The 14,319-nt window shown below is 40.8% G+C and overlaps 1 protein-coding gene across 3 annotated transcripts in view; it reads right to left on the reverse strand.

Moving 5' to 3' along the window:
• The window catches only part of Nt5dc1 (5'-nucleotidase domain containing 1), a 141,505-nt gene extending 128,710 nt beyond the window's left edge, over nucleotides 1–12,795 (reverse strand). For 2 of the 3 annotated variants that reach the window (XM_020176025.2, XM_074076082.1), the window contains exons 1-4: nucleotides 12,614–12,795; nucleotides 7,406–7,497; nucleotides 4,994–5,065; nucleotides 2,305–2,411 (exon numbers count right to left, since the gene is read on the reverse strand). In XM_020176025.2, the coding sequence (XP_020031614.2) occupies nucleotides 2,305–2,411; nucleotides 4,994–5,065; nucleotides 7,406–7,497; nucleotides 12,614–12,706 (364 nt within the window). In that variant the 5' untranslated portion in view covers nucleotides 12,707–12,795. Of the gene's footprint in view, nucleotides 1–2,304; nucleotides 2,412–4,993; nucleotides 5,066–7,405; nucleotides 7,498–12,225; nucleotides 12,461–12,613 lie in introns of those variants that run through there. The other variant, XM_074076088.1, reaches the window with a different exon arrangement.
• Between the last annotated feature and the right edge of the window lie 1,524 nt (nucleotides 12,796–14,319).

Genomic DNA, 14,319 nt, shown 5'->3' on the forward strand with positions numbered 1-14,319 from the left:
CCTGAAGAGATACTGGACTTTGGTTTAATTATTTGAAGAGCTCTTGTTTCTTTCTTTTGTTTTTATTTTCATTTGAGGCACAATTTATTTGTTTCATATTTTTCCTTGAACAAACACAGAGCACAGTGATACTACTTGTTGGATACAGAGATTTCATAAGAAATTTCAGTGAAGAGTCCTCATTCCAATTTAAAATGGCCCACTAAGGCTATCTTTGCCTTTTAAGGAATGCAAAAGCTCTGAGGACACTACAAAAAAGTTAAAATATGACATCTGTAAGCTAAGCACTCTATTCAAAACTATTTGGGTTGTCTTATAAAATCTAAAGGCAGAATACATCTGCTTTTAGAATGTGAAGAAAACTAATTCATGCTATCAATGTCACTGAATTCCAAATTTGAAGTGCTCTGCCCACTAGTGCCTTCTCATACCTGTGATGGTACGCCATCCCAGAGTACCACATTCAATGTTTATGTCATTTCAGACAACTTTCAGTAAACGTGGAAACAACCAGGGAGATGAGAGGAATAAAAACCATGCTATGTGGCTGGTATATAGTGGCTTGTCTCACCAAGTACATAGTGGTTTGTCCCAGAAAAACTCAAAGTACAGGGCAGGCACACTCCAGGAGATCACGGAAGAGAGAAATTGGATTTATTCTGCATGGCCTCACAGTAAAATTGCGCTTGAGCCATTTTGGATCTGCTGCTCCTGGGCAACACTTCTGACGGCCCCTGTCACATCCCTGGGCCCATCATCTGAGTCCAGCCAGACATGCTACTGAATGCCAGATATGCTACTGAATAGCATCATCTCACCTCAAACACAATAGTGCCACTCTCTCTCTCATGGCACATGTTACCAACTCAAATAATAGGGTCAGGAACCAACATCCCAACCTTTTGACACCTCAGAGTATTGTTTTTGCATCTCCTCAGAAGTTTATGAGAAAAAAATATTTATTTTAACCATATTCTCTGGTTTTTGTTTTTTAGTGTAAACAGAGTGTAATTGGGTTGTGGAATTATGAAACATTATTTTTCATCTTCATACTTCTCAACATTTAAAAAGAATTTTTTTTTTGGCGGTACTGGGGCTTGAACTCAGGGCCTCATGCTTGCCCTGGAAGGGGAACATCTACTTAATCAATTAAGAGCAGATAAAATCAGAGCACCTTTCTGGATGCCTTGAGCACCAGAGGGAGCTGTTGATTCAAATACACAGTGCGCCCTCCAGTGGGTAAAGTTTTGAGCAAATGTTGTGTCAATGAATTTCTGAGGAGAAATGCTTAGCTACGTGACTAGCTTTATGTAGGAGAAAGGAAGAACTTATTTACAATGGCTAACCTCTGCAGAGACAAGAGTAGGTCTGTATTATCACTTGAGGAAAAGGCTATGCACTCATGTGACTTGAGATGTATGATGAAAGCATTCTACATCTAACCCCAAGGAGAAATCAGGTTTTCTTAGCAACTCATTTTATCATGAGCACTCATACTCTCTGACACTTTTAACTCACTACAAAAACATGAACAAATCTAAAGATGGCAAACATAACAAGCAAAGCTATCACAGTAGTAACAATGCATAACTGTCATTACTTTCAGGCCAAAGGTGCAGTGTGGGAGAAGAGCAAAATGGCAAAAGAAAGAACAAATGAAAAAGCAACACTTAGAATTTTAGTAAGGTCTATCTGTTAATAAAACATTTTAACCATTCCATATTAATTTATGCACACCTAAGCCTGTAAATAATTTTTGAAATACTATTCATGTTTATCGTTGGTGAAGCCCTTTAAAGGAGTTGGAAAAGAAAAAATGGTTTAAAATCATCTTAAACACAGGAAAATAAAAGACAAAGGCAGAAGACCCTAGAAGAGCCATTAAGGAAGAAAATCATAGGAGATGGGAGTGGCAGGCAATGTGAATGTGGACATGGGAGGTAGAGAAAGGAAGCTAAGGACTGAGCACGAAACAAACTGATAAAGAAGATGGACTGGCAATGGCATGTGTTATTCCCAGAGCTAATCTTCTTACTCCAGAACACGCATTAGTAAAGAGTATCAACAAATCTTTCAATAAAAACTGTGAAAATGCTGCCAACAACACTTTGAACCAACTGTCAAATAAAAATCAGACACACACCTGGAGAAAAATACATTCTACTGTTATAAAGTCAAGGCTGTTCCCTTGTGCATCCTGTCCAGCAGAGGGCACAGAGGGTCCTTCTTTGTACTTCATGTTGTAGGTTTAGGATCCCAAACATACTGGAAGGGGATGGTGGCAATACCCACGTTGAGTCATACCTGAGCGGCAAGGCATGCCAGTGTCCAGCATGAAGTGCTTCCACTCCTTCTTGCCATACGCCTCTGCCACCGCCTCTGGAGTCATCATCTTGGTGCCATGGCTTGCCCTGGTTTGGAAGACAATGCACAGTGCTCAAAAGGTCTCTTGATCACCAATTTCTCTAGCACTGAGAGTACCGATCTGTTCTGCTGCTGGAGCTAACAAAGCTTAATTTTCATGTTTTTCTTTTTTTTTTTTGCTTTGTTTTCTTGAGACAGGGCCTTGCTATATAGTACAAGCTGATCTCCTGTCTTAGCCTCCGAAGTGCTGGCCACACATCACCATGTCCAACTCTTTTTTGTATTTTTTGCTTTTAACTGGTAACTTTTCTTTCTAGGATTTTTTTTCTGTTGTGGTACTGGGGCTTGAACTCAGGGATTTCATTCACCTTGAGCCACCCTACCAGCCCTTTTTTGTGGAGGATTTTTTTGAGATAAGGTCTTGTGAACTATTTGCCTGGGCTTGCTTTGAACCACTATCCTCCTGATCCTGAGTAGCTAGGATTACAGGTGTGAGCCACCAGTGCACATGCGTGCGCGCGCACACACACACACACACACACACACACAAGGAGAGAGAGAGAGAGAGAGAGAGAGAGAGAGAGAGAGAGAGAGAGAGACAGAGAGAGATATGAACATAACTGTAACTCTGCAGATTGGGTGGGAAGCTGGTTCTGGCAAAAGTAAGGGAGAACAGCAGGTTAACAGAGTAAAGAGCATGATCCGCACCAAGCCCACAGGAAGTATGGCAGGTACCTTGGTATCAAAGATGGATAACTGTGAGCACAAGGGACTGTGGAGATGAGAGTGGGAAACCCTCCTTTGATTTTTCTTTCTTCCCCACCCCCACACTTTTTTTGTGGTGGAACTGGAGTTTGAACTCAGGGCTTCACGTTTGCAAAGCAGGCACTCTATTGCTTGAGCCACACCTCCAGTCCTCGACCTCCTTTCCTGAGACTATACACTCTCACTCCTGAAAGTGTCTTTATGCTAATAAACTTAACTACAATATTGTCGTATTGAAAGTGTATTGTTTTCCTAATAAATTTTACTATCACTTTCACTGAAAAAAAAGAGGGGGTGATCTGACACAACAGAGGCAAAAGCATGTTGGTAAGTAGCAAAAAGAATGGGTGAAACAGAGCAAGTACAAGCAGCTTTTTTCTATGTTCAAAATACTGTTTTCTGCAGTACTTGGGCCTTGATAAGAGAACCTTAACACATATGGAAAGAAATAGTTCATATTTTATGTAGTTTATTATGAGAAAATATACTTTATAACATTGTGGTAGCAAAATAATATGAAGGAAAAAATGAGAAAGAAGGGCAAGTGGGAGAAAACCACAAATGAGCTCCTTTTAATAAATTTTAGAATTCTGTATGTCAAGATGGAGGAATTTTGAATAGGAAATATAAACAGACAAGGAATCTGCTGTGTTGGATGAAAGAAGTGGGAAATTTGCTAAGTAATTCAAGAGAAACCACAGGTTAGCCAGAACTTGAATGGGGAAGAACAGGCAGACATTAACAACGACAGAATGATTTAAGACAAGAGCACTATGCCAGTCTGACCATGGAGTTAAAGGCCATGGTCAAATTGCACCATGTACATATGTACATATATACGTATATATATATACGTATATATATGGGCATACACACAGATATATTCATACTCCAGTTGCTGGAGGGAAAAAGCATTGAAGCAAATTACAAACTAATTAGAGGTGAGGCACTAGTATCTTAGGGGAAAGTCTGGAAGAGAATGTGAAAGGAATTTAAATCATGCAAAAAGAATGACATATCAAAAGAGAATATATACCACGGTTTCTGTGCTGAGTCTTCTACTTTGACTCTGATCATGTTGGCATAAATAATAAATGGTGCAGCTTATGGTCATGTTAATGTGACCCTACTATTAGTATAAGGCAAAAAATAGATTCTTACTCTCTGGTGCTCTCTAAAAGACTTGGGGAAGCATAAGAAAGGCAAGAAGGAAAGGAAGCCAGCACAGGGTACAAGGAGAGGGAGAGGTTGGTCAGGGTTTTACCTGTCTAGAAAAACTTACAGAAGGACCTGGGACACAACATGAGCTGTGAATAATGGACATAAACTTGGATAAATGGAAAAAGAAGGGATATATACACAGACCATCAACCCTCAACCCGATATCCATTCTCTTCTTTCTTAATCAAAAGAATCCTGATTTTATCTAGTCACCTACACACCTGGCTAAAGCAGTGTAATTCCTAGGCTTTTTTCTAATAAAGGCAGTCAATAAAATGAAGCATATTATTAACTTTCTATTATATTTCTTGTACTATTTCTAATGAGCTAGACTTAAAGGAACTGGACCTTTTAGCCCAAAGCTCACAAGATTTATATTTAAATGTCACAAACAATTCACACAAAGACATGCAGGAAGACAGATTATCTGTCATCTCAGTTCATTAAAATGATCTTTTGTATGTTAGTTTTGGCAGTACTGAGGTTTGAACTCGGGCTTCATGCTTCTTAGCCAGGTGCTCTACCACTTGAGCCATGCCTCCAGCCCAATTATAATCTTATTTAACTAACACCTTAAGGATCATACGGTAATAAAGCATTCTGCAGAAAGCAAAACATTGACTTTGTGGCTAAGTTTTATTACCTGAGCACAGTGCCATTATCTGCAAGCTTAATGAAGGTGCCATCTTCCAGATCCAATACCAAACCCTTGCAACTAAAACAGAAAAGTTTGATTATCAATCAATTCATATTTTTAGCTAACTAAGAAATAATAATTCATGTTTGTAAAAAAGTTGCAGTGATGGAAAAAGATTCTCCTGCTCAGGCAAATGATATGTTAATGAAACAAATGAGAATATCCAAGAACTGCAAAATTAAATGTCCACACAACAAGTATATGAGGAAAACTGTGAATTAGGAAAACATAGAGCAACACATTAAGTTTATAAAATTTTTAGGCTCTTAAAAAGATGAACCTGAAAACCAAATGAGGAAAAAACAGACTGAACATTATCCTCTGCCTCTGTTAAAAAGTGCAAATGCAGCTACTCAGGAGGTAGAGATGAGGAAGACTGCTATTTGAAGCCAACCTGGGAAAAAAGTTAGCAAGACCCCATTTCAACAAACAAGCCAAATGTGATGGTTTGTGCCTGTAATCCTATTGGGGTACTTTAACTTGCAAGCCCACCTAGCCTAAAAATCAGCTATAACTGGCATGAACCTTGGGTAACCTCGAGCCCCACTCCCTGGAACAAAGGGAGGTGAAACGGTTCCTGGGAGCAGGGAGTGTTTCTGATTGATCATACTGAACGGAATGTGAGTCAATATGTTAAGACATCTGGTGTTTTTCAAGTTCCTGACAGGTAAACCTGATAAGTAAACCTCTGGTGTTTCTCCAGTTCCCAATAAATAATCTTACCCCACCACCAGGATGTGGGCAATGTCAGGAAAATGTGACCCCCAGGGGCATGAGGAATTCCTATGTGACAATGATTGATGCTTTAAGGAGTATAAGACCTGCTTAAACTTTGCATTCAGGGTCCTTGTTGAAACCTGCTGCATCAGGCGGATGCTCAGACCCTAACTAGCTAGAAAATAAATCTCGCCTTGTGACTTCCTTTGTCTCAAGTGTCCTTTGTCCTCTCAGAAGGTGGCCGGCCTCGTACCCTAACAATCCCAGCTACATGGAAGGTGAAGGTGGGAAGATGATGATTTTTTTGCTGTCCCTGGGCAAAGAAATGCAAGGCCCTATCTGAAAAATAACTAAAGCAAAAAAAGGACATGGTATAGCATCTGTCTTGCAAGCACTAGGTCTTCAACTCAAACCCCAATACCACCAAAAACAACATGAAAAAAGTGGTGCAAGTGTTTTCCATTATTTGAAACTTGTATACAAACAAATCCAGGGATGCAAATTTACATTACAAGTTAACGTCTTAGCCAGAGTGTCTTCTATACTAGTTAGAATCTGCCTCAATTCAGGTCCAGTTATAAGAATTTGCCCTCAAGGGAAAACCAGTAAGAGATAGTCAAACACTTAGCTTTAAGTTCCTCATTATAAAAGACTTGTGGGATTTGGGGAGAAAAGTGAGAATAGATTCATTATTGTGAATAATAAAAGCAATGAGGTATAATGGTCTGCAAATACCAAGAGAATTAAATAAAAATGAAAGGGCATTTTAGAAGCATTATTTACTTCCATTCACAGTAATTTTCCAGGGCCAGAAATTTCAAATAGTAAGACCTTTTTGTTTCTTCCTCATATGTACATAAAGGATATATCAAAAGACCAAGCAAATACTGGAGGGATGTATAATAGATGAATGTTAGGTATGTATTTTTCATAATTATTAATTTCAAACTAAATGATTTATTCATTTATTAATTGACACAGGATCTAGCTAATATTATTGCCCAGGCAAGCCCTGATTTACTGGGCTGAAATGATTCTCCCGACTCAGCCTCTGGAGTAGCTGGAACCAGACCTAGCTAAAAAGAACAATTTAAAGTGGTTTTATGATCTTTGTTTCTATTGTTTAAATGAAGAAGGAAGACTGAGAAGGAAATTGAAAATCCTAAATCAGGAAGAGAGTAAGTAGAAAGAATCAAACAAGAATGTCTATCCAAATTATAGAAAACCAAATGTCCTAATTCAGTCACTTACTCAAAACATGATGAATTCTCCTCTCTTAAGAATTCTTTCTTTGAACGATAATAAAACAAACTATTATTCATAAAGACATAAATTTTAGTTCTTAATAAACTTTTAAACCCTTAGTTATGACGAACTTAAACTATAAAAAATCCAAATTAGTCACATAAACTCTTAGCTCATTTTCATGGTTAATTAAGCAAGTTTAAACTTGTTTGAAGTAGAAATACTTTAACTCATTAAACACAAAACTTTTACTATAGAAGTCATTTTGTCCTTTGACTCAATTTCACATTTCACTTTATACCTTCACCGAAGAGGAAGCATTAAAATTTTATCAGCAACAATTAAGAAACAGGGACTGTTCAGACATTAAAAAAAAAAAAGAAGAAAAGAACTTACCAGAAATCCCAATCCTCTGGGGTCACAGTGAGCAATTCCTTATCATACCCTTTCTCCTTGACTAGGAACTGAGCAAAGCTATTATAAATGAGCTGCAAATAAGGAAAGGAAAAAGAGATTAAATATAAAATTCACTGTTCATTTTTAGTGTCACAGACCTGAAAACATAATGGAATCACCGACGGGGACAGGTAGGAGGGAAATTGTATAGTTCTGTAGTTTAAGCCTCCTTTACAAGCGATTTATCAATACCTGCAAGTCTTAGATAACTGTCCTGTCCAAAATTATACCATCAATATACAATTAACAAGCAAGGATGATTATTAATCTCACTCCTAAATTCTAATGGGTTAGAGATCATAATTAAGACCTAATAATGCTTTGCAACTTATTTAATATGTCACTGAGATGATAAAACATGTTGAGCACTCCATCATTACATTTGTCCTTGGTCCATCTTTGCTAGAAAGATCCTATCTTATCTCAGAGGAATCTCAAAGTGATATACACATGGGGACCAGGCAGACGATTTAAAGGAGGGATCAGATACAGGAGAATATCTTATTTCTCCACCAAAAGAAAAATGGCTGAGGACAAAGGACAAGGGAAGCTTTTGAAATGAAACATAAGGATAAATGATCTGATTGTTGACAGAGCTCTTGATTTCTCAACAATAACAAGCTCTTGTTTTTGCTTTTATAAAAACTGACTCAATTTTTAAAGAACTGTGGGTAAAGGGTAGATATTGGTCCACATAGGTCCTACCTCACTCTACCTGAAAGAGTGTTCTTAAGCCAGCATCAGATCATTTGAGCTGGGCAGAACAGTGATCTTGGTTGGACTGTCCAGAAAAACACTGTACAATCTGACCCTTTTTCTACAGATATTAGTGATAGGTTGTGATGACGTCACATAATACAAGGGAAGAGAGAGTATAAAGCTAAAGAGGACTGAGGAAGGCCTCTTACCCCTGTATGTGGAAGATACAGCAATGAGTAAATCCAGAGGAGATGGAGAGCAAGCCAAGTGCAGAAAATGAAGGGCCTACACACTGTTAGATTTGGGAGGGGTGTTGGGGTGTGAGTATAAAGAAATGAGTATGCTTTCTGTCCTGAAACGAATTAAATCACTAAATACATACTCCCATTCCTTGCAATATGACCCTAATATAGGTCAAGAGTTAACAGATGCACATTATATCAACACTATAGCCGGTGCTGGTGGCTCAGGACCGTAATCCTAGTTACGCAGGAGGCAGAGATCAGGAGGATCACAGTTCAAAGCCAGCCCAGGCAAATAGTTTGCAAGACTATCTTGAAAAAAACCCATCACAAAAATGGGCTGGTGGAGTGGCTCAAGATGTAAGCCCTGAATTCAAGCCCCAGTACAGCAAAACAACAACAACAACAACAACAAAAAAAAAAAAACAAAAAAAACCAAAAACCAAAACACTATATACCAACAGTTCTCAACCTGGAGGTGATTCAGAACCACAAGTGTCACTTTTGAAAACCACCAGAGATTTTAAGTCCACAGGGAAGGGAAGGATCTAGGTGGGGTACTTACAGGGTTCCTGAAGCCTAGGGAGGACTGAACACCTCTGACCTACTTGTTTTATGAGTTTTCACACAATCACAAAAGAAAATGGACTGAGTCACAGTGAGGTACAAAGTACTATGGACAATAAAAGCACATGTCTTGATCTTGCTCATAAGGACCTGTGCCATGGGATGAATATATCTAAAGTACCTAGGGCAGGGCCTGGCATATGAGCAAATTCAGTTTAAGTATTTGCTATTATCATCAGTCATGTGCTAGTCAAGAAACAGAAACACCACTCTGACTTGTAGTGCTTGCCCATTTCCATGGTGCAAATACTCCCACTATTGCCACTAAGCTATCAACACTTCATGGGCTTGAACGCTTCTGAAATATTTAACAGGCTTTCACAGGCCCCTAAGAGCCAGCCTAGACTTACAGCCCCATTAGACTCACCTCTCTGGACAAGGCACTTTATAGTCCTGGACAAGTAGAGCTTCTCAACCCTTTGTGATTAGCCTAAAATATGGTCAGATCCCTTCCTGGGAGAAAGGCACTGCCAACATGGAATCCATAGGTAGGTGCCCTACCCTGTTGGAGAAACAGTTCCATAATAGGAGAGATAGACTGGCTTATGTGCAGAAGGAAGCAGAGGAAAATGGTGTTGAGAAAATCAGAGGACTCTGAACTTTCAAACCCTTGTTCTAGTCCTAAGGCCTTGGTTAGTGGCACTTGTGTTAGTCACCCCAGGAGCCTTCATGACTCAGACCCCTCCATTACTTCCTCCCCCAGCCTTAGTGGCCACTTATGCCCATAGTCTCACATGACAAACAATAATGCACATTCCGCTGCGGTTACAAATTGGTACCTTGTAAATCGCATACAGCCCACAAATTATGTTTGGTTCCTATGCAAAGAATGACAAATAAAGATTCCCTTGGCAAATCTGATTTTCAGATGAACACCAAATAGTTTTTTCGGATAAGCATGTCTCATGCAATATTTGGGACTTACATATACTAAAAATATTTTTGTAATCTGAAATCCAGATGTAATTAGGTATCTTGTATTTTTCTTTGCTAAACCTAGCAACTCTATAATCCTACTGTGTTGGAAAATGAGGTAATGCTTAAAAATTGAAACTTTTCTCATACAAGTTTGGATTACAAGTAGCCAAAAAAGAATTAGAAGAGCTGGTAAGACTACCCCTTCATGGTTAATATTGGCATGAATCAACTGAGGCTGTGCCTTCAGATGGGGCACACATTTTCTTGGCTCTCAGACCACCCCACTCCCAATCATACATTTAGGAGACCAGTTTAGTACCAGAACTATGGGCTGCAACCCTAGGAGAACACAGGTGTCATCTGGTATCTCTTCAGGGCTGCCTTTCCCAATGCCCTAGGAACATACGCAGGTCCACATCTGCAGGACAGTCTGCACTTGTTAAGTGCCCATGAGACTGAAGGGAGAGGCACCCACAGCTCTCCATGATGCAATGTTCCCTGATAATTTCTCCAGTATCTTCTGCAACTCCCCACTTTCTGAACAATACCTAGCAGTTCATGCCGCTGCTCCTCTCTAGGATTTTGCCTTTACTATATTTCCTTTGAAGTGCTCCTCTCTACATCCTCAACTGCCAACTCCAACTCATCCCACCCAGGGCCTCTCCTCTATGCTTGATGGTACTATACAGACAGCTTAGTGGTGAGAGGCAGAGATACTTAACCTTTCTGTGCCTTATAGTTTTCATCCCTCCTTAGTGACTGGTGATACTATCAACTCCAAAGAGGGTGTAGGGATTTAATCAGTTCATTTAAGCAGAATGCTTATTAGAATAGTGGTTGTGTCGCATTGTTATCAAAATTTGGTTATTCAACCATGCAACAATTATTTACTGAACCTGGTATCTGCAGTACATTGTCATACAGAACAGTAGTTAAGATGAGACCTGGCAGGGTGAAGAGTCATTGTGAGGAAGGGAGAAGGCCCTCCATGTACAGGCAGTAGCTGTCCTAGATCCAGGAAATACTGCCCTCACCACAGGCACTGAGACTAACTTCTCACCATCTTTTCCTTACCAGGCCACCACACAAGCCAGGCTGCTTGAAACCTATGTGTGGCTTGTGTCTATCTCTGACTCTACCCTGGTGCTCAGCACAGGGTGGGATTAATAAAAGATTTCTATACCAAACATGATCCAAAACTCACCAAGTCACTGTTTTCATCCTTTAAATATCACTTATATTCCAGGCCTAAAAATAGTATCTTGTCTTTGAGGATCTTACATTCTGAAATTTTATGCTTACACATGCTTGAAATTGGCTCTTCACATGACAGTGGTTTAATAGTATCCCTTGCAAATCAAAGTGAGCACAGAGGAAGTGCACAAGCAAATGTGAACTAGGTAGGGATTTTTGCAAGGCACAGAGGGAAGGAAAATACAAATCAAAGATTTAGGGGAAGGAGTGGCTAAAGGATCAAGAAGTAAGGAAAAGCCCCTGGACTCTCAGTATTACTAACAAAACCAGATGTACGTAGTAGGAAAGTAGAAAAGTACAACAGCAAGAAAAGTACACTTTTTAAAAGCATCTGTGCACTGAAAAAACATCCAAGTAATTCAGAAGCCACTTGTCTTTAATCTTCCAATAGCTGAACTGATCAGGGCCCTGACATGACTGTATCAACAGCCTTGGCTGATGTCTGCCCACTGACCTGGAGGTCTTCCTATAAAGGGTGAGACTTCCAAACGGCTTGGGTGGAAACCATAAAAAGACATTTGTTTTTGCCAGGAACTTCTCTGAGAATTATACATCTATTTCCCATTAATCCTTGCAACAATCTTTTCAGGTAAAAAAACATTAGCCTCATTTTACAGAAAGGGAAACTGAGATGGAACACAGATTAAGTAGCCCAAAGTCACATAGCTAGTCTTGGTGGTGCTGGTGTCCTAAGCTAGGCCGTCTGGCTGCAAAACCTTCCCTTGACTACAGTGCTCATTACCAGCTCTGGTTATGCTTAGACGTTTCACTATAATATTGTCAACGCTTCACAATTCTGAAACCAAAGGGACAGAAAAGAGAGGACAATTCCTATGAGAGTACCGGTCTACAATCCTAATACTCTCCACCTTCCCTTTCCTAACGCATAGTGAGGGCCCAAATTTCACGGGTTATCAGGATTGCAATTTAGTCTAAGACTCCTAGCACGTAATAGGTGCGCAATAAATGCTTATTTTATTCGTATGCTTAAGGCAAAAGACGGGCTAAGCTCTTACTGACTTTTTCGGGCAGTGCTCTTTCTCATACACCACAAAATCCCTTCTTGGCTGTAACTCTGACAGGTGATCGTTAGACCGTTCAAGATTGTGCAGACACGGAAAATCCGAGTGGCTTGTGCCCAAAAGGACTTGCAAAGAAGTTCCAAGGCCTGGGATCTGCAGACTGCCCCAATGACCGATCCATCGCCTCCGCCCCTCATCTTCGCTCCCCCCTCCAACTCCGCTCCGCGCAAGGATGCCCAGGCCGCCGCACTCCGGGAGGGGCGGGAATTACGGGCACTTCCGCCCCACCGGGTGGGCGGAGTCTGCGTCCTGGCGCGGCGGCCACTTTGGCGCAGCCGCCATGGAAGCGGTCCGTCGCGCGTCCCGGGCAGCCCGGTGCCACTCACCGGGGCGCTCTCCGGCAGGTTGTAGCGACACAGGGTGTGGTCCAGGTCGAAGCCGACCACGTCGCAGGCGGCTAGGGAGAAGTGCTGTGCCATGGCTGCGCCAAGAGACTGCCGGGTGCCTGGGTCGGGGATCGTGCGCGCGCGCGCAACGCTGCGGGACGGCCAGGCCAGACACGCCGGGGCGGGGCGGGGCGGGGCGGGGCGAGGCTGCCCCGGCACCCAAGCGGCCTCCTGGCACCACCCGAGCCCTCGAGTGCCGCCCCTGGGTTCGCTTCGCCCCGCCCCGTCCCTCGCACGTTCCGACACCTGCGCTCAGGCTTCCGTGTCCCCAGCCCGCGGTCAGTCCCGCAGCAGGAGCGGAGCCGCTCCGCGGCAGTTGAAGGGCGATACTAAGGCCCTGTTGACGTGTGGCTCTTCTTCGGGGCACCGCAGAGTTAATCCGATCTCCCGTCTGTCTTCAAGTTGCTGTGGAAGCCGGGAGATCCTAGTTAAACCTTATCCTTTAATTCTTGTGTGTGGAATAGTATAAACTAATGGAAAAATTTTATGCGAAAATAAATATCCCTCTGTCTCAGCCTACGGTTTGGCAGGTCTTTCCTCCTATGAGATTTCTGATGACGGATAGAATTAAAAGTTCTATATTTCATAGTTTAGTAAGATGAAAGGCTCATCTTTTACCATTTCATCCCTGGGAGTGCACTAGAAAAAATATATATCGTCAGGGACCACTTTTCAAAATGATACTGGCCAAGGATGGTTGTTATTTGGTGATCCTATTTTTAATTGTGATGAACTTTTTTAAATGAAAGGACATCAGAAAACTCCGTATGTGTATATAGTGTATACTACAGATGACAAAACTTTTTCAAGCAGGTTTTAAAGTTAGCACAAAATGATTTGAGTGACAATTTGTTCAATCCCTTCAAGGACTATGTGTACTAGTATTTAGATGTAGAGGAAAGAAATTAATTCATATGGACAATGCATGGTGTAGGGCATTTAATTCTTACAGCGTACCTGATGTGAAGGACTAGCATGCTGCTACCTTTACCCTACAGCTATTCATTTAAAGGAGAAATCACAAATCTATTATCTTTAAATTTAAAGGAACACCTCTAATAGGAAAAATCAAGTGATAGCATAATGAAAACATAATTGAGAATTACATTTAACCCTCACAAATACTAACTCTTAGGAGGCTAAAAGACGAATCAAAGGATTAATTTAGTGCAATAGACAGTGCAATCAGGTAGGGCCCTTACAATTCCTAACAGACGCACTTGAATAAATTGATCACTTATTCTGTCATAACTCTTAAAAGCCCCAAACAAATCTCTGGAATAGGAACAAGAAAGAATTCTGAAGATTGAGCCCAACAACCACTTCTTTACTTTCTGTGAACCAAAAGGGAAAAAGCTGGATTGTTTTCGTTTTCATGTTGGTTGGTCATGGAGCATTGACCTTCACATTCCTCTTTGCCATCTGCAATGGAGTCCTACCCCAATCAGACTTCCAGACAGAATACATATTGAAGGCCCCAAGTCTCTTTGGAAGAGATTCTATTTTAACATAGGAATAGGCACTTTAGACATTCTCTAAGTAGGGAAAATTACTAGTAAATTCATTTCCATGAGGAAGAATATAAAATATTTGCTTCTTTATGACCTAACGCAAATTGTCCTTTACAAATCTCCTTACATGAGTCA

The sequence above is a fragment of the Castor canadensis genome, chromosome 1 (assembly GCF_047511655.1).
Source record: "Castor canadensis chromosome 1, mCasCan1.hap1v2, whole genome shotgun sequence".
Classification (NCBI taxonomy): Eukaryota; Metazoa; Chordata; class Mammalia; order Rodentia; family Castoridae; genus Castor; species Castor canadensis.